Below are 21,286 nucleotides of genomic sequence, written 5' to 3'. Positions count from 1 at the left end.
ATAAAAGGAACAGTGTGCCCCGTACTGGATGGTTTGGCAAATCATTCCAGGGTCAGTCGGAAGCCAGCCATTCAGGAAGGGGGCGGAGTCACAATGCCAGAAGTCATCGCCCTAATGCGGTACGCGATATGTCAGTCATGGATTGGAGGATACGTGATTGAACTAGCTATCGCAGGTGGTGTTACTAAGGGTATTTCAGGGGATGTGATGATGCAATCTGTTCCTTGGTTATGGTTATTGAAAGGACTGGTAAAGAAATGGAAGTAAAAACCGATCATGAATGTTTAGTGTTTTATTTGTTTGTCTGTCTTACTGTTACTGTTTGTTCTTGTTAGATGGCTAATACATACTGGGAGCTGTCACTACAGGCCAGCATAAGCCCGGACTACACTGCACTGCTGCATCACTATTGTTGTCTTTTACCACACCTGCACAAGAGCACCCACTGTCTGGAGACATGGCCATGTCTGTGTTGAGTGTTATTGTTATTGTATTATTATTTCGGGACTGAACCCTGTGTAAAGCCAGTATTATTATTTAACGGTGCCAAACCGTGTTAAGGAAAATTAAAGAACTGTTTGGACCGTGACCTTTGTTGTCTGTCATTGTTTGAAGCACTGCATCACTTACACACCTGCGCACTACTAACCTCTTTGCCACAGGTTCCCATTATGTGCATCGTTTAGTCTGCTTTTTATTTCCACCCTTACCCTTTGACAAGCAAAACTGATAAAAAAAATAGTTATCATACTTTCCTTTCTCCTCATGTATTGTTTCTTTTTTGATCGTGTTTTATTGACCTTTTTACGATCAAAAAAGTAAGTTGTTGGGCTGTAATATTTACAAAATGTACTACTGTATTGTTGGTCATGTGACCCAGCATTAGCCAATTGGGACATGAGTGCTACTAGCCAGGGCAAAGTCCCTAACATTTTGATATATGGACACTGAAATAGGAATGTAACAAAACAAAACTTGTTCTTCCAGCTCCCACTGTTCAGGTACTAAGTCTTGTCTCTGTGTGTCCAAAAAGTTTCATTATCATTATCATTATGGCCGCTGTGTTTTTTTCTTTTCTGAGAAACAGGGATATAGTTGCTTTAATAATCACATGTGCGGAAATTATATCAAAGTTTTGCACATGTGAAGTACACTATTAAAACTAAGTTTTCTGAAAAGTGTGTTTACATGACAGAAATTATGTTAGTTTTTGGAATACTAATATTCTAGGTGTAGTTTTCTGAAAACTCTTTCTCATTTATTCAGCGCGTCTCAGGCGTGTCAGGTCCAATTTATTTTCACACGCGCTGTTTATTTTACACACGCTGCTTAAAAGTATTTTTTTCACAGTAAAACAGGTTTAAAAGGCACTGCATATCAACAGGACACAGAGTACTGTATCTCCAGCTGCACTGCGTAAAGGAAAGTGTCACTTGATCAGATGTACAGTATGGGGCGTGCCTCCCAAGGGAAGCGTCGCAAAGTGTCAAGGGAGGTGCAAGCTGTGTGTCCTTTTTTTTTTTTGGAGAGGTTGGATGATTTGAAAAAAGTTACAAATTATTATATATTTTAAATGTATTATATTTAAAAATAACTAAAATAAAATAACGCAAAAAGCTTTTGTTTAACGTGCTAATGCTCCTTAGCAACTGTGATACGTCACACGTACGTTACGTATGTTACGTGGTCGCCCCCCCCCCCCCCCCCAAGTAAACATAAAAACAGTATCAGCAGCTCGCTTTCAGTGAGAAACCGCTTTAATGAGAAATGGATCGTTTTGTGACAAAGGGAAAAAAACGTACAACACAAACCAAAGTGAGGGCAGGAGCGGAGGTTCCAGCAAAATGCAGAAGCCGAAAATATGACGAAGCATATTTAAAACTGTGCTTTATATGGAGCGGGTCCAGCGGTGAATCGAGGCCTCAAATGTGTGGCGAAATACTGGCAAACCACAGCATGCAGCCCTGCAAGCTACACCGGCATCTCGAAACACGACAACCCTACCTTAGTATCTAAACCCTTAAACTTTTTTCACAGGAAGCGCAATTAGTTTATTTTTAAATTTATTTATTGCATTTATATAGAGGTTTTTATACAAAAGTATCGCAAAGCACTGTACAATACATAGCAGAAAAAAAGAACAAACCACAATAATTTGTATAGCGTGTCACACATACAACTGCCACAGTCAGACCATTTAAATAACAGTATACACATAATAATACAAAAGCGGCATTTTTGAAGTTACATTAAAACCCACTGAGAAGAAAACTAACAGGACAAAAAAGAAAAAGATTTTAGCTGCTTCCATTTGTACTGTTTTTGAATTAATACTTCTGAAACTGATACTGCTCTATATTGATCAAATCCCTTCTACTTTTTTATTCATTTTTTTGCAACATATAGGATTTTCAGTTTGTTATATTGTTTTTTCATAGCTCAGGGAGGCTCACTATGACAAAGTTTGAGAACCACTGGTATAGAGCTATGGTACTTTGCACACTTACTTAAAAAAGAACGCTCCATGCCATGCAAACTTTGTCTTCAAAACCATGTTTAAGCATTCAGTGTGCATGGGTATCTTGAAAAAAATATGCTATATCTAGTTTTCTAAGACAACTAGGAGTAAGATGTCTTCCATTTCTGTTTAGGGCTTGTTGACTGCAATCTGTATCTCAGAATTGACATGGAAGAGAGAAAAACAAAAAGCACAGAGTGATTATAAAATCCTCTGCTTTTGTATGTATGTGACTTTTATCTTCTGTTTTAAAGGTGTACTATTAATGACAAGTGCATGTAAAGTGTGATTTACAATGTTTTATATTCTTCAGGCTGGCCCACTGAAATCATTTTACTGTTTAAGACTCAGATGTACAGCACATTTATATAATATGTTTTTGTGTTTCTCTCTGCCTACAGTAGGGAAGATTCATGCAGGGACTTTGAAGATTTGACTTTGATGATAAAGAAAAGAAAGAAACTTTAAAGTTAGAAAGCCTGTTTGATTAAAAAGTTTAACTACGAGATGGAGATTTTTCATATTTAATACTTGACAGAGTGTGGGTGTGTATGATTGTGTGAATGTGTGACAATGATGTATCAACGAGAATATAAGAATCTGAGCAAATCTATATTTATCCCTCTGCAGTCCATTTATTAAGTGTGTGTCAGGCGCGTCGGGTCAAATCTATTTTCACACGTGCAGTTAATTTTAGACGTGCTGTTTAAAAGTATTTTTTTTCCACAGTCCAACGGGTTTAAAAGGCCCTGCATACACGATGTAACACAATTTTTGTTCCTGGGTAGTAAGTGTTATTTCCTAATTGCTTATGCCTCAAAAGTATAGAAAATGGCTATTATTCCCCACAAACTTTGCTTTTGTGACCAGACAGTGGTATTTTGAAATTTACCTATTTCCAATGAGAAAACGGGCGAATTTGTGTCTTTTTGTTCACATAAAGTCAGAAAAAAACAACATATGAATCCAAATTAACATGTATTTATACTAAAGTAGTACAAAAATGACTACAAAAGATTTAGAAGTGAGTAGATTTTCGAGATTTACAATTATACTGTAAATCACTTTCACGAATCAGCCCCCAAATGTTGTCTCCCATCATGTTCTCGTTATACTGTCCTTGGTAGCGGCGTTCAAAGTCCAGCATATCCTGGTGGAAGCACTCGCCTTGCTGCTCCGAGTAAGCTCCCATGTTCTCCTTGCATTTATCAAGATGAGCATCAAGGATATGGACTTTGATGGACATCCTACAGCTCATTGTGCCGTAGTTCTTCACCAGAGTCTCAACCAGCTCCACATAGTTTTCGGCCTTGTGATTGCCTAGGAAGCCCCGAACCACTGCGACAAAGCTGTTCCAAGCCGCTTTCTCCTTACTAGTGAGCTTCTTGGGGAATTCATTGCACTCCAGGATCTTCTTTATCTGTGGTCCGACGAAGACACCGGCTTTGACCTTTGCCTCAGACAGCTTAGGGAAGAAGTCTTGAAGGTACTTGAAGGCTGCCGACTCCTTATCTAGAGCTCTGACAAATTGTTTCATAAGGCCCAATTGTATGTGTAGTGGTTGCATCAGCACCTTCCGGGGGTCCACCAGTGGCTCCCACTTGATGTTGTTCCTCCCCACAGAGAACTCGGTCCGCTGTGGCCAGTCCCGCCTGTGGTAGTGCGCCTTGGTGTCCCTGCTGTCCCAAAGGCAAAGATAGCAGGGAAACTTGGTAAAACCGCCTTGGAGACCCATCAGGAATGCCACCATTTTGAAGTCTCCTATGACCTTGATGCCATCTCAGAAAAATGCAGATATGTATCCACTTAGGCAGCTGGAACTAAATTGAACTGGTGGGCTTAAGGCCCCTGTATTTATACTACTATTTATATTACTGGAAAGTTCTAGAAAGTTCTAGAAGTTACTGCAAGTTTACTCAGCACTGAATCTATCTGGAATGTTCTGGAAAATAGGTAAATTTCAAAATATCACTGTCCTGGTCACAAAAGCAAAGTTTGTGGGGAATAATAGCCATTTTCTATACTTTTGAGGCATAAGCAATTAGGAAATAACACTTACTACCCAGGAACCAAAAAAAAATAAAAAATTTGTTACACGGTTACACGGCTTGTCTCGGCTCCTGCCGCTCCCTCTCGGCATGGTCCGACATTGGACCGGATAGGAATAATTGCAATGTTGGGCCAGTTCCGACATAGGACCGCAAAGGATTAAGTTTGTGTGTACCAGACTTGTAATCGAGTCCTCAAACCCAGAGTCCGAGTTCCGAGTCCTGAATCCCTATAATTCGACTCCTTGATTCGAGTCTCAAGTCCGAGTCCGAGTCTGTGAAACAAACTCAAATCAATTTTCATTAAACTAGTGGTCGTAGTGGGGGAACAGTTTCCCTAACGGACATTGTCTGATATCCCTCAAGAAAAATGCACAAATAATAAAAAATAAAAATGCAAAAAAGATGATTTCGATTATTTTTTTCTAGCTAGATTATTCTATTCGCATGCCTTTTTCAACTTGTCTGCCACTATCTTCTCTTCTTTTGGAATTGGAATTGGAATACTGTCTGAATGTACCTGAAGTTTATAGATAAGCTTCAAGTTAAAGTTTGTGCACTTTGTTTTTCACTTTGATAGAAGCCGTGATCTGGACTATAGAGCCGGCGCCGTTTTGTCAAGGGAATTTTGTATTTCGACTTAGCCCATGAAGCCCGAATGTCCGAGTCCGAGTCCAAGTCACACAATGCATTAGTAAGACCTCACCTAGAATATTGTGTTCAGTTCTGGTCATCTAGTTACAAAAAGGATTTTGTTGCTCTAGAAAGAGCAACCAGAATTATCCTGGGTTTAAAAGGCATTTCGTATGCAGACAGGCTAAAATAATTGAATCTATTCAGTCTTGAACAAAGAGGACTACGCGATGATCTGATTCAAGCATTCAAAATCCTAAAAGGTATAGACAATGTCGACCCAGGGGACTTTTTTGACCTGAAAAAAGAAACAAGGACCAGGGGTCACAAATGGAGATTAGATAGGCATTCAGAACAGAAAATAGGAGGCACTTTTTTACACAGAGAATTGTGAGGGTCTGGAACCAGCTCCCCAGTAATGTTGTTGAAGCTGACACCCTGGGATCCTTCAAGAAGCTGCTTGATGAGATTCTGGGATCAATAAGCTACTAACAACCAAATGAGCGAGATGGGGTGAATGGCCTCCTCTCGTTTGTAAACTTTCTTATGCTCTTCTTATGTTCTTCTTAAGGTCGAGTCTGAGTCGGCGCCGAGTCTTTTGCAGCCGTGACTCGAGTCCAAGTCCGAATCCACCTGTAACTTAATACTCTAAAAATCTTTTTTTACAACATTGTCATAAATATGAATCACATAGGTCGAATGTTCTAAAGGAAGGAAAAACAGAATCTATTTGGATGTTCTAACTCTTTAATTCTCTATAAAAGGAATAATTGAATAGTATGCTAATCTCTAAATGCCTGGATACATCTATGATTGTTAGTATTTAAAACAAATAAATAAACAATAAAAATATCATAACAACACTAGCAATAGCATTATTCTTTAATAGAGGCCATGAAGCTCACAGAAAACTCAATTTCTCTTTCTGTCCTTTAAGCAGTATTATATGACAGTGGAACAGACTGTCCCACTTACTCTTATGGGGATTCCAAATTGGTGTGTCCTACAAACTCGTACTGTGATTTCATATTATCTATGCTTAATAACTTTGTCTTTTAAAATATTCCAGACTGCAAAAAAAGGTTGTATGTGTGTGTAACAGGGTCAACATGGCCGGCAGCAGATCCCTGACAGGCAGGTGGGTGTCCTGGTTGAGCGGCTGATGCGGGACCTCCTTTTTTTTTAGTGGGAGCAGCGTTTTGCTATCTATAGGCAACTTAGCTGTGTTTTTCTTTTGCATTTTTGTATTTCTTTTGTTTACAGATGTGTTTGTGTATTCCTGCCATCGCTGGTACAGTCACAAGGTTGCTCCTTCTTGACCCTGTCCTAGGAGCTACCATTGCTGGTACCATAGCAGCGGCTACCTAAAATGAATTAAGTAAATTAATAAATTGTAATTACCTTTTGAGCGCCTGTTTGCCGTTTGTTGCGGCAGTCCCTTGTCTCTCTCCATTTGTCTGAGGATGCCCATAACCCCCCTTTCACAGTGCATACATACACTTTGTTTTATTCTTTTCTTTACAGGTCTGTGGCCACATTTTTTTCAACTAAAGAAATCACAGCCTTTTAAGCTCCAGCACCGATGTGAATCACATCCTATGTCAACAATAGTTACTTTTTTTTGCTGAAAACACTTGTGGCATGATGTCTATATTTTGGGGCTGATTGTGTGTAACTTAGAAAAATAATCTCCCTCACCTGTATAAAAAGCCCTCAACAAGGTCTTGGCTGTTTATTCATTTGGGGGCCTGCTTATTTACACATATAAATAAATTGATACTAACAAGCTTGTTGTTCATTGCATTCATATGGCTGCCCAGCTGTTTCCCACATCAGAAAGATTGAGGTTTAATTAATGGTCTGGAATCCCAATCTTAACTAACTCATCTCAATACATTAGCATTGCAGGCTGCTCTGATCCCCCCCCCCCCTTCAGCAAACTGTCACTATGGGCCCTGAAATTAAGCAGCCAAGGACATTCAGAGAGTTAACACAACTCTGTGCAACGAGACAATTGCTAGCATTGCATATAGGGGCACAAAGCTCATGTAATGGGTTCACAAAGCATTTGAAAAAAATGAAAACACAGCAGCCATGAAATCTTTTTCAGCTGATTAAAGAGGGTTACAAGCTGATTTTCAAAGCACTGTTTAATGTAAGAGAAAATTTGGAAACTACCTTGAAAAATTAGTCTTTAGAAAAAGATTCACTGGTCAGTGTTCTGTGTTTTAATGATGCCGAACAGACATAAATAAAACTGAGTACCCAGCGCTTAAACATATTTTGTTGTCTGCCTGACAATGGTCCAACCTGTCACACAGGGGTTCCCATTCCTTATGTGACACCCCATGATATGAGGCATCCTGACTGAGGACCCCATCAATTGAATCCATAGAAAAGTGAAATGAATTCATTTTATAACAGAATAAAGCTCTCTCTTGTGGTAGAAGCTGGAATATCAGCCCCTATCACATCACAGCTGCCTTAACGTGAGCTGAAGCACCTCTTCATTGTCACAATCATAACTGAAACAGTCAGGTAGTCAAGAAATTGTTGAATAAATAAACAACTAAAAGCAATCTGTGACTCATGCACATTCATCACATCTTTGGCATTAATCCAAAGACACCTGCCATGTTATAAATTCAAGTATCTTTCCCCGCTCCTGGCACATCATTAAATACATCAGATATTCTTCACAGCAGAGCCTTATCTCCTTCAATTCAGAACTTCACCTGGAACATGAGGGTTTAGATTCAAAGCAGATCAAATATCAGCAATATGTGCGCGCTGAACCACTGCTTTTGAGTTTATCAGGTCTATTTACAGAGCATCGGGAGGTAAAGGTTGTATCTCATCAGCTCCACTGCCATTTAAGTAGACTGATTACATTTCTAGAGTGGCTGTTTTTGAGTACTCAGTGTTAGCAGTCTCATTTAGTCTTTATCTACTTTGCTTGCTAATTGTAGTTAATTATTTTTCAACTAAATTTAACAGAGCACATGCCATGGAAATAAAGAAAATGCACTGAATATTTGTGTTGCCAAAAATGCATACCTGTTAACTGGTGGGAATTCTGACAATATAAAAACACCTATCCAAATGTGTTCACTGCATCCATCAACTAGAACTCAATTTTGATGTCATACATTTTTATTTTATGTAAGTGAATCACTTGTGTTATGCAGTACGTGAGATTTTTTTTTAAATCAACCATACAGTACCAAGAACTGTGGCACTTAGTCAGGTATTTCTAGCTTCTGTTTTTTATCTTTAATGCCAGTTGTTTCGTGCTATAATAAATTAAAATTAATGCAACTTTGGGTGATGTCTCTGTAGAAGCTTTTTGAATGTAAAAACTCTTCAAGGGTGCTTTCATGTAAAATAAATAAAACTGCCTGAGGTAATCCAATTTAACAATCGTTCACTCCCCCCACCCTCTCTCATTATCTCGACTTCTCCAGCTACAGGTTACACATTAAAGTCTAGTGAAGCATAATGAGAAAGCACAGATAGGTATGGTAAATCCCCATGGTAAATACACTGCATTACTATGAGGAAATTACTGCAAATAACATTTTAGTTATTTGGGGATGTGCCTGAATCTGAGCACAAACGAGTATTTGTAACAAGCATGGTCATAATTTTGCTATTACCGATTTATATATATATATATATATATATATATATATATATAGATACACACAACTTTTTCATCACTTAGAATTTTAGGATTGAGACATAATGAAAATAAAAAAAATAAAAAAAAATTCTCACATGTACAAAGTATGGCTTCTTTTTGCATGGCAGATTGGTGAGATGAAACAATGGGTTTGTTGTTGTGCCTTTTCTGACTTACAAGTCACCAACCGCCACTGGTACAGAATGGTATTGTGATGGAGAACGTCACAGGATTAAATGCATTTCATCACTAGTACCCTACCTCCAATAAAAAGGGACATCATATTCAAAGCCGGTGTCACAGAAAAAAAGTTGCTTCTTGCCTTTCTGTGCATGCGCGACATTCAAAATTTAAAGGGGAGGTTCGTGTCATGATCGGCATTCTCTGTCTGAACTTTAATTGTCAAACTGTATTTAATGTGTGATTGCCATCTTTCTACATAGTACATGGGTACCCTGGGTACTGAATTGAAGTTGTTCATGTTACAAATATTAAAGTAAAATACATAAAAATACATAAATGCATTATTTTGTGTATGGGATGAATCAGTAATTAGTATGTTATTTACAAAATACATGTTATGTACAAAATACAGTAAGACTTAAAATACAATTTTGTAAACGTATATCTTAAAATATTTTGCAACCAGATTATCTGATTCTGACTACATACTGTAAAGTTACCAAATGTTAAGCATCAAATACACAACATTTTACACACATTTTACACATATGATCTATTAAACGTACACTTGGTTGGTTTCATGTAGGTACACTTTTCCTAATAAGTGTGCTGTGTTTTGTTTTAGTCTGTAATTGTTGCAATCAACCTACTGTAAATAACATCAAATATCTTGTTGGTTCTTCACAGCTACCTCTGTCTGGATTATTGAGCACATTTTTGTGCACTGGGGGGAGCAACGTGCCAGGAGAACACTCGGGCTCTACAGCTGCCAAGCACCTCTGTCCGCTGGTTCAGATGGAGGGGACTGAGATGGCACCTTTTTAAAAAATGTGTTTATGATATAATTTTCATTTCTCCTGTTTCTGAACCTGATATCCTGGTGATCCATGCTGGAGGAAAATTGAAAGCGTGGAAATAAAATGGCAGCAGGACGTTTAAAATGGTTGTTTAGATATTGTTGATGCATTAGTTTGCAATGTATGATTAACATTAAAAATGCAGACAGCTGACCAATCAAAAAAAGCTAAATTAATTTCAACAGAAGATCGCGTTCAGAGCTACGAAAAGGGGACGCTGCATGCAGATGGTGGAATTGTGTTTTGCTCAACTTGTAATGTGTCTTTGGATCATCTATGAAAAGGTACTATTGACAAGCATCTTGACAGCGCAGTACACAAAAACAAGAAAATCAAACTTGAAGTTCAGGCTAAACAATTACCGAATAAGCAGGTCACAATCACAGGATTGTTTAAAAAGAGCACAGAACATGGAGAAACATGTAATGTCAACACGTTTGAATGAGTAATTAATGTAATTACACGGTCACTGTAATTAATGTGTCAACATAAGATTTACAAAACTCAAAAATGTTGCTGTCTATGTCATTCAAGGTTGTTTTTAAAAAATCTATTTTGTCTGCTTGTTACTTTTTTTTACAGCCAACACAGATGACATTTTAAACGACTCCAGCAAAAGTTTTTAAAGATTGTTAATATATTTATATAAATATATAGTCACCATGTGCATGTGAAATAGCTTTAAAATATACACAATAAAATTATGGAAACTGTAAAGGTCAAATTAATGACTGTACAGAGTGAGAGATGAGGTGCAGTCATAAATACATGTAATCAAACGACATCACTTTTTTAACATTAAAAAAGTGACATTTCGCCAAACACTTCTTGAAATGTATATAGTGAAGTTTTAATTGACTGAGTGAGTGTTTCGCTAACTTCTGATTAATATTACAAAATAAGTCAGAGGGAGATCAAGTTGCACAAACACATATTTATTTGATTTGAAAAGTTAAACATAAATGTTCCATTAACAATTACTTTCTCCGCTTTGACTGTCTCAAGCAAGACATCCCCCATGCTCACTGTGTCAAACTCAGAACCGTATTTACCTTTTCTTTACATACTATAATAAAGTGTTTGCTAACCTTGTGCAGAATGTGCAGAATGTATCATTTAGCTCGCTTTATTTGTGCATATAATTAGCTTAGTGAATAGCGAGACCACTGGTTCATTTATGCGCACGGTGTGGCTTCCCCCTGCCACGCACTAATTCTGGTAATTTACTGACGTTTAGTGCATGAGGTCATTTAAATTCAAATGCTATATTAATGCTGTAGACAGTGCATTTTAAAACTTATGCTGGCAGAGTGTAACAGTTAAGCTTATTAGAATAAATGATGATGGCTAGTTGGCTACTCTTTTCATTTCATTAACAGCCAAATTGTGGTAAAACAATGTCTCAGAGAGTAATTTGGAGTAAACGGGGCTGGATGGCCACATGTGTAAAAAGGGGAGAAATCCTTTGTTTGGTTAGGGAGTTTAGGTGAGTGTGTATATGTGATATACTATACAGGGCATCATGGTGATTGAAGTTTTGCCAAGGTGATGACCTCATAATTGAAAGGAAAAGAAAAAAAAACATTTGTGATAAAAATAGCCAAATAACCAAACCACCAAAGACAACATTTACCCACTCTAGATGCTTTCAAAACAAGTCAAATTTGGCTGGAAAAACACCAAACTGGCAGCACCGATCAAGGAGGAGTAGCCTAAAAGGCATTACCTATTTAATGTTACCTCAAGTTCAATGTACAAATAAAACGGGAATTCATATAATTTGTTCAAGAAAAATCCTCACATTGGCCCTCCTCTCCCCCACACCATCGCAGTACAACAGAGAGCAGTAAAGGATATGAACCACTCTTTATGGGTTGTATTTTGAGTGGCTTAGAAGCAGTTCCCTCATAACAGCAAGTTAACACCATTGTGCCATAGATGTTGTTTGGCTATTTAAGAATACAATAGCAGAACTTAGAGGACTATTATGTCAGTGCAGTGAGAGCATATATTTTTTATTTCTACTGCACCACATGATGTATAATCTATTGCATGAAAATATTTCATAGTTTTATTTTTGTCACAATCAAACCAAGAAGCCATATCTATGGTCCGGGTTTACTGTTTCAGAATTAATCATATTTCTGCCAACATTGTACCGTGACACTGGTGTCTGTTATACGGTTTGAAAGATATTCTACATCTGTTATTCTGGAACACACAGAGGAATGCTGCAGGGTCCTTTATAAATAATACAAGAATACAATTCAAGAAAACAGAACCAAAACTACTCATGCAGAATGACCTTTTACTCCACTCAACCTTTGGGAAATGATTTGGTCAGTTCTCATTATTTGTGGCATAACACTGATGGAACACAAGAATTCAGATGGCAGTGTAGTCCTAAATTTGAAAGTACCAGAACACCAATTCAAATATAGATTTTTCTTGAACAAATTATATGAATTCCCGTTTTATTTGTACATTGAACTTGAGGTAACATTAAACATCTAGAGTGGGTAAATGTTGTCTTTGGTGGTTTGGTTATTTGGCTATTTTTATCACAAATGTTTTTTTTCTTTTCCTTTCAATTATGAGGTCATCACCTTGGCAGAACTTCAATCACCAAATCACCATGATGCCCTGTATAGTATATCACGTCCTACCTCCCCCCTGCCCCCGCCCCCCCCCCCGTCTTTTTTCTGGAGATCAGCATCCAATACAATTTATGAATCACACAAACGTTCAGTTATTTTTTACTAGTCACCAATTTAAGAACTGTGCCAGTTCAATTAGAATTGCTTTTAAATTTATTTTTGCTGACAGTTCTGAACAATGTAATTGTACACATTCTGAATATATATTTTTCCCCCTGGACCTGCCGCAATGAATCTAATCAGATAAAAAAACCGAATCTAATGAATCTAATCAGATAAAAAAAACTCAGCTCTTCTGGAACTGTAAATTGTGAGAAAAAAAACTTTTTTTTTTATTTTAAACAAATGTGTAGCACTTATTTATGCTTTTGTAATATATATATATATATATATATATTAAATCTAAGTGTGGTTGTTGGCTGATTACTTCCAAAATTTGGTGGGGCATTGCAAAAAAAAAAAAAAAAAAATCCTAGGGCTGCTCTTGATTACCCTCTCCCAGCTAAGTCAAAGACACAGGAAAAACATGGACACACATTCCAGCCCGCCGGCATCTCATTCCTCCCCCACCAAATCATAGCTTATATTATACACCTTTTTTCCCTGCACATTTACAATGTTACCTCCAGATCACAAAGTGCCATACTAAGCCAGTTGCAAGGGCAGTCCTTCATACCAATCTCTGGGTCTCTGCACTGACCGATATACAAAGCAGCTTTAAACCCGTGTTTATGTCCACTAGTATACACGTGTGCTGTCGTCTTCATCAACATTTTTACGAAAAAAATTGTTAGCCTTCTTAAAGTAGTACTGTACTAGTTTGTAATAGATGTTCCTAATGTTCTCTTCATTGCATCACAAGGATGACTGATTGACTCAGATCATTGTGCTGGAGATGTGTGGACTCCTGACTGCAACGTTTAAAATGTGCACAGGTTATCAGAGACTCTGATTCGGAGTGTACCATCAAGACTGGTATGTAGGGAACCAGGGACTTTTTTTTTCCTAGTGGCAAGACGCAGAAAGACTAATTTGACTTCCCTAAGGAAAAGAGATGGCTTCATTGGTGCCCAGGCACTGAAAATAGAGTGGTTGGGCGCCACATAAGCATTTTCATAACAAATTGGCAAAGATTCTTAAGTTAATTCTTAGTCAAGGTTCTGCCTATAGAAAAAAAGTACCAGAACGGAATTCTGGCGTGTTCCGGCTTGACTACATCACTGCCAGACGGTGACCTCAACATATTGTATTATATTTACTGGTAAGCAATGTTTTTCAGTGGGCTCATCCAGTTGATATTTCGCATATCACACAACTGTGTGATATGGGAAACACACGCTCATTAATACCAGCAACAGAGCGCTACCCCAGTGGGGAGCTGTCAAACTGTGAAGCAGTAGCACATCTCCACACTTCTCTAGTGTGTACTTCATAAAGAAAACCCACCAGTGAAAATCAGGTAAATCTAAGAGAAACACACACTTCAAAATACCTCTGCAACAGGCTTTCTGCATGCAATCTTCGAGCCAAACTGCATTTTCCATGAGGGAGTCACAGTAAACATCAATAATGGGATCTCCCATCCACAGATGAAGAATCTTTGTAATACACTGATTAAATTCTGATTAAAGGTAAGCCACTTCTCACAAAAGAATAGGTGACGTAGTCACACACGAGACATAAGCCTGATATAAGCTCCTTACAAAGGAGCCAGCTCTTTTATACAGCGGTATCGGCGCTATGCTTTAGTGTGAGAGATCCTGGGTTCATGCCCGCCCTCCGTCTGTGTATGGATTGCCTCACCCTGTGTGATGTGCCTGCCTGCGTTAACTGAGATCGCTAAATTGGTGGCAGTAGGGGAATGCATTTACCCCGGCACGCACTAATCGGACTGTAGCCTGGTGAGCAAGTCTGGGGCGGACTTGAGACTGGCAGGGGACAGTGTAGCGTGCACGGGGGAAGGCAGCAGCAGGGCTGGTAGGTGACGTAATCACACAAGAAGACATAAGCCCGATATACACTTCTTGCAAAGGAGCTGGCTCTTTTGTACAGCGGTATCGGTGCTATGCTTAAGTGTGAGAGGTCCTGGGTTCGCGCCCGCCCTCCGCTGATATCTGGATTGTCTTGACCTGTGTGACGCGCCTGCCTGCATTAAACAAGATCACTACAATATATATATATTGCATGAGTTCATACAATATAATAAAACACTCTAAATGTTGTGAATATTCACACCAGCTTGAGAGTTTTTGCAAGACACTGCCAAACTGTGACACCTCCTGCACTAGGAGAGTGAGAAGCATGTGCATGTCTTTCTATATATGGGTCAGCAGGTGCAAAACTGTGTTCACTGAATACTTGTTTATCTCTGGTATCCAAGATATCCTGCAATATAACAAAAACAAGAGCCACAAATTCTCCATCTGCTCAACAAGATGGCAGATTTTTATTCATCAAGACTTACAAACTAAATTTGTTATGTCTTCTGGTTCCATTTTCTAATTTTCTGTTAAAGCAGTTCATGAGAAATGTATTCAAATATGCATTATTTCTATTTTTCTATAATGGTAGGATTTGCCTCTTTTCTATGTTACAATATATATGACAATTGGATGCATAGAAGACTATAATACACCATGCAACATGTAACCATTTGGATGAGAAAACAGCCATCATTGGATACAATTTTAGATTACTTTTTAAAATGACGAAGAAACAAATAAAAAAGATGTAATCATTAAAGGTAACAGTTGGACTGTTCATCACCTGTCACCAAGTGATGCTATTGTCTCATCTTAATGTGAATAACAATTATAACTATATATATATATATATATATATATATATATATATATATATATATATATATATATATATATATATATATATATATATATATATTCCCCACAAAGGCTTCATTCCACAGTTGGGATAATGTCTCTAAAAAGGCATCAGGGAAATGTCTTTAGTAATAAAGGACTTCCGTTAAAGATATAGAATTAAAACCAAATGCAATTCATTTTTTCAAGTATTCTGGTCATAACGTTTTCATTTTTGAATATAAGGCAAACCTAAAGTAAATCAATATGCATAGCAATTTGTATATCATGCACCACACTCATCTAATATGTTTGATAATAGCTCTCTACATTTTCCTAGTATAGGCTTTAAAGAAATGACTTGCACTAACATGCTATTAAAAAGCAACCTTAAAAGTTACATTAATAACAGATTCGTTGAATGTCAGGTCCTGCTTATCATAATCATTTTGGGCTACATTCTCAAAGCTATTTACTCCAAATTGTCTTTTTTCCCCCCAGATGGTAGAAACACACTCAATAAAGTTACAAAACCCCAAAAATAAAAATTTCGGGGCTTGTGATTAGTTTAATTAGTGATTAGTGTATTGTTCCTGCAATATATATATATATATATATTAGCGGAGGTATGAGAGGAGGGGGTTGTCTTGGGATTGTTTCTGTTAGTACAAGTATGCTACTAGCTAGTACCCAGCTGGGATAACACAGTATCTATTGATAATGTTCTATTCAGTTGATTTGACTACACTAATATCGACAAGAAGGAAACACCCTGCCATTTGAAGAGGCATAAATCAATTAATGCAATTATGAATGCAAAAATAGTCCTGGTTAAATATAGAGAGTCACAGTGCTTTTTTCTCCACAATAAATTATCTACATGTTTATATACAATCGTTTATATTGTAGTATTGACATAATCGCATTGTTACCGTATGACTTGTTATTGCTGTTGAATCAATACGAAACACCTGAGCATTTTCATTCAAGGCACAGTGCAGGGATGTCTCATGAGGGATTTCCAAACGCAGTTTATTTGGAGGTGCATACACTGCTCGTTTGTAGTGAGGTGTTTTTGTTGGTAAAATACATTTCTATAAGACACATTTTTGTGAATGGTGTGCCTTGTTAAATAGAGAGTGAGAAGGCGAGGGGGAGATAGAGAGCAATCACAAACAAAACGAAATAATAGATTGATAAATAATAAAAAGGGATTCATATTATGTCCCTTTAAACTTTGAAGAAAACAAAAAAAGCTTTCCAAAACTAACTTAACATACAACTTTCGTGTGGTTCCCAAGACAAGCAAATCATAAATCAAAACAAAATATTATGTATAGTTCTATAGTCGCAACATAAAAAATAAATAACAAGGACTCATTACCTACCACGAGAAGTTATTTGAAGAAAGAGACGGGGATCTGCTGCCCTGATTGCTGCAGAAAAGCTATCCTCCCTCTCCGGGACTTGTGCTCTTCTCTCGGGCATAAGCCGGACTCTCAGCCGTCCCCCCTCGGCTCCCAACCAGCTGTCCACCACCCGAGAAAGGTCCATCTTCAGAAAAGCTACGGCGGCATCCTCTTCAGATGCCAAGCTACCACAACCGGTCCGGACGTCCGTCTCCCCTATCTCAATCACAATCTGGTTAGATTTCTTGCTGGGTTTGCTCAAACCTAAATTCAGAACCTTGGACGGCGGCCGCTTGCTTTTATAGGGGAGCTGTCCAGCGCCGGTGGAGTTGTCTGTCTCGATACTTTTTGGCTCCCTGGATTCGGTCTCCAGTAAAGTACAGACAGTTCTTTGCAGAGGCTGGCACCGCATTCTCAAGCTGGATCGAACCGTATAGCACGAATTATAAGTCTGACAATCGCTGTTCAATGGGCGCTTCATCAGCTCTGACAAGTAGGTTCGGAAGAGAGCTGGGACGGCAAAATCCACAGCCAGATTTTTCCTCTTAAGTCGAGACATGTAAGTCTGATTGCCGTCTTTTTTAGTGTTGCCATTAGCAGTATTAGGTGTCTTTCTGTTATTACGAATAATACCCGGGGGTGATTTTTCGAAAGTAAGCTCCAGCTCAGCTAAAAACGCAGCTGTTAAAATCATGAAAAATAATCGCCTACTTTGCATGATACAAAGTGAAGTTTCTCTTATCGAAAGAGAAAACAACAATTCTAAATAAATAAATAAATAAATAAATAAATAAATAAAACTAGATTATTTTAGTTTGAACTTAATATTTGCTTTCGCGTTAGATTTGCAAAAGAGCTTGCCGATGCCATTCCCCCTTTTGTACATTTGACAAGCTGAATTCCCTTACTTGTCGTGTTTTCTCCTTAAGCTTGTTGAAACATACCTCTTGGTGCGCTCACCTCCTGTCAGGTGCTCCTTCAGTCAGCCTAACTGCATACTCGTTTGAAATTAAATTCACAGCAACATAATCAAATACTAAACTGGTTCTCTTAAAATAAATAATCATACAAGGTCCGGATATTTAAAGCATATTATTTAGCACAAACTTACATTTTAAAAATAACAGCGCTAAAAAATAAAAGGAAGAAAAGCCAACTTTGCTCCCCTGGTTTCTGAAAGGTGTGCATCTGTTCGTGTTTGTCGTGAGCAAATTATAAAATGAATTATCTTCAATTCTGTTTGGCGCAATCGTGCTCATCTAAAGCTACTACTGCATCGTATTTGTATATGTTTGCATATATGTATGTACAGTACTTACAGAGCGCGTGTGTGTATGTCTGTGCGCTCTTAAACAGTGCCGTGATCCACCCATGCAAGCGAGTAAACTCACTACAACGTCACTGCCAACTCACTCGTCAGCAGCCAAAGAATTAGATTAGACATCCTTTGGTTAATAAATAATAATTAAAATGATAACAATGTCATTTTACGACCAGAAGAGTCTTCACAGTGTTGATATTTCAAAGAAGCGGAACGTGGGTGTGAAGGCTGGTCTGATAAAGTGTCTCAGTTCGCTTGTTCATTTTATTGCACCACATTAGATTATAAATTGCAGTGACACAAGTGGAGCAGGGGTTTCTTCTCCTAATAACTTTCAATAAATCATTAGATGCCTGGGCAATTGAGGGCGAATCATTACCAACACACTCCCCCGTCTTCGCTTCTGACGATTGCGCTGCTGTCACGGGAGAAAAACTGCCTTAGGGTCTCTCAGGAAAAGTAACAACTTTATTTATTTTAAAGGTGTGTATTAGGAGTGCTATTGTTTTCATTAGAGACATCTGTGTTTTTTTGTTTGGCATACTATATACACAATTATGTATCAATTAAACAATATTAAATAAAAAAAAAAAAAAAAACAACTATCTTAGATAGCTGTTTAGCTACTTTTCTCCCACAGTACTCTTTTGGTTTGTTTTGTTGCTATGAGCCTGTGCACTGTTAGTGTTACACCACACAAGTGACGTTTGTCTTTATGTATGCTGACAATGTAAGAACAAGATTTCATATTTGTAAATAAAATAACTAAAACAAGCTTCATATACAATGTCTTTGTATGAATTTGTATTAAACTTAATAGCTGTTTGGTGGCTGTCTTTCTACTATAGGCGGCACTATAATGCAATCTAAGGTAGGGTATTGAGAAATACAACAATACAAAACAATTCGGCCATGCTTTATTTATATGGCACTTTACTGTTTATAAAAAGTTAACAACCAGCTGACTAACATATTAACACCTGTTGTTCTTTTGTTTGTTTTTTTGTTAATGTTTATTATATGACAACCTACATATTAACTAATAAGACTGCTGGGGAACCTTGTGAGTCTGCCGGGTTTATTCAGCCCAGGGTTCCATCTGTTTTATTAGAAGTTATTAAGATAAATCTCTTGTATGGCCAATTTACAAACCAATCTAGCTACTTATGTGCTATCCATCTATTTGTCTATATACTTATCTAGCCAAAGATAAATTGAGAGGGAGGAAGATTAAAGCTCAGTTACATAGGTGGTGTTGGCTGCTTCCAAGAGTCAGGATGATTGTAATTAATAGTCTAATGGCCTTAGGTCTGTGGACTTGTTTTTTTGTGTGTAGCCTCCAGAGTCTCTAATAACACATATACAGGTTGCACTGTCCATGGGCTCAGACAATGGGCTAGATGCTCAAAGCAGATTACACCAAAACGTCATTAGCATGACATTTTCAGATAGTAAAAACACTCAATAAAGTTACCAACTCAGACATTTAATTTAGTAAACAACTCAGACATTTAATTTAGTAAACAACTCAGACATTTAATTTAGAGGCTAGTGAGTAGTCCAAAATTGTGAGCATCATAAATGCCGAGGTGACAATGTTTCACTGTTTTTTTTTATCCTGCACATATGATGATCACCTTTTAAAAAGCAGTGTTTGATAGTATAAGATATCAGTTCACTGGCATCCCAATGTCAAGCTGTCCAATTTTCTGCTGGGACAGGCCAAATATACATAATGAAAAGGATATAATAAAGTTGATTATACGATGAATACAAACAATTGCACATAATGAAATAGCCGGTATCAAGCTACAATTTCATCCTCAGATATCAGAAAGGGTAATGCAGGCCATAAATACTCTCCCTTCTTCTCAGTACTCTCCCTCTGTTCCTGGGTTGTTCAGGAAGGTTAGAAGTCTGCACTCTCTGTTGTAAGAAATGCTGCTGAACATTCACAATATCACTAATTTCACAGAAATCGTGTATTTGACTACTGTGAAAAATATGCATTTTATTTTCCTTATAGTATTTTACATTACTGTACTCTTCACCTCGCGTTAATTTTGTAATGTTATGCCTTGACCTTTCTGCTCCCTCCGATCTCCAGACTATCATCTCTCCCTACACCCCCTCTCGCCTCCTCTGCTCCTCCACCTCCAGCAGACTAGCTGTACCCCCTCCACTCCTCCACTTCCAGAGCCCGATCCTTCTCCACCCTTGCCCCTCAGTGGTGGAATGACCTACCCATGGATATCAGGACAGGTCAATCCCTGACCACCTTCTGACGCCGCCTCAAGACACACCTGTTCAGACAGCATCTGTAAACCTCACAACTCTCGACTATACTGGACTATATGGCTCCCAATTGTACCAATTGTTGCATCAGCTTGTACTTGCACTGAACTGCTCCATACCTTGCTGTATTCTAATACTGCTCCTTCTATAACTAGGAGGCTGTGTGTTCCAGTTGTTAAAGAAAAGGGCTTGTAACCAGGAGGTCCCCGGTTCAAATCCCACCTCAGCCACTGACTCATTGTGTGACCCTGAGCAAGTCACTTAACCTCCTTGTGCTCTGTCTTTCGGGTGAGACGTAGTTGTAAGTGACTCTGTAGCTGATGCATAGTTCACACACCCTAGTCTCTGTAAGTCGCCTTGGATAAAGGTGTCTGCTAAATAAACAAATAATAATATAACTGTATCTTGTATCTGATTCTACTCTAATAGCTAACTGTACTCATGTTTTTTGTATATGTTCTTATTGGGAAATAATTCTCATCCATTTATCATACTTACTACATGTTCTTACTGGACTTTACTCATATAAGCAAATATTTACTATAAGTTATAACTGCTCTTAGTCAAATTTGCACTTGCTTATACCTTACTGTATTCTTTATTTTGCTCTTAATTAAATTTGATTTATTGTACTTTGGTAACTGCTCGTATCAGTATTATGATATTCTGTAATGTGATATTTTATAATGTGATACTTTGTACTGTGATATTCTGTAACAACTGTAAGTCGCCCTGGACATCTGCTAATAAATAATAATAATAATAATAATAATAATAATAATAATAATAATAATAATAATCAGGTAGAAGCAGCGCTACAGTAGCTGTACATGGCTCAATGCCATGCATTTGGTTACTATGGCA

General features: G+C 37.8%; 1 protein-coding gene across 1 annotated transcript in view; it reads right to left on the bottom strand.

Moving 5' to 3' along the window:
• The window catches only part of LOC117411110 (ALK tyrosine kinase receptor), a 161,012-nt gene extending 142,916 nt beyond the window's left edge, over window positions 1-18,096 (bottom strand). Inside the window, exon 1 of the mRNA XM_034018253.3 lies at window positions 16,786-18,096. Within this exon, the coding sequence (XP_033874144.3) occupies window positions 16,786-17,524 (739 nt within the window). The 5' untranslated portion in view covers window positions 17,525-18,096. The remainder of the gene's footprint in view (window positions 1-16,785) is intronic.
• Between the last annotated feature and the right edge of the window lie 3,190 nt (window positions 18,097-21,286).

The sequence above is a fragment of the Acipenser ruthenus genome, chromosome 6 (assembly GCF_902713425.1).
Source record: "Acipenser ruthenus chromosome 6, fAciRut3.2 maternal haplotype, whole genome shotgun sequence".
Taxonomy (NCBI): domain Eukaryota; kingdom Metazoa; phylum Chordata; class Actinopteri; order Acipenseriformes; family Acipenseridae; genus Acipenser; species Acipenser ruthenus.
The sequence above is the reverse complement of the archived record's forward strand: the minus strand, read 5'-3'. Positions and strand labels throughout refer to the sequence as shown.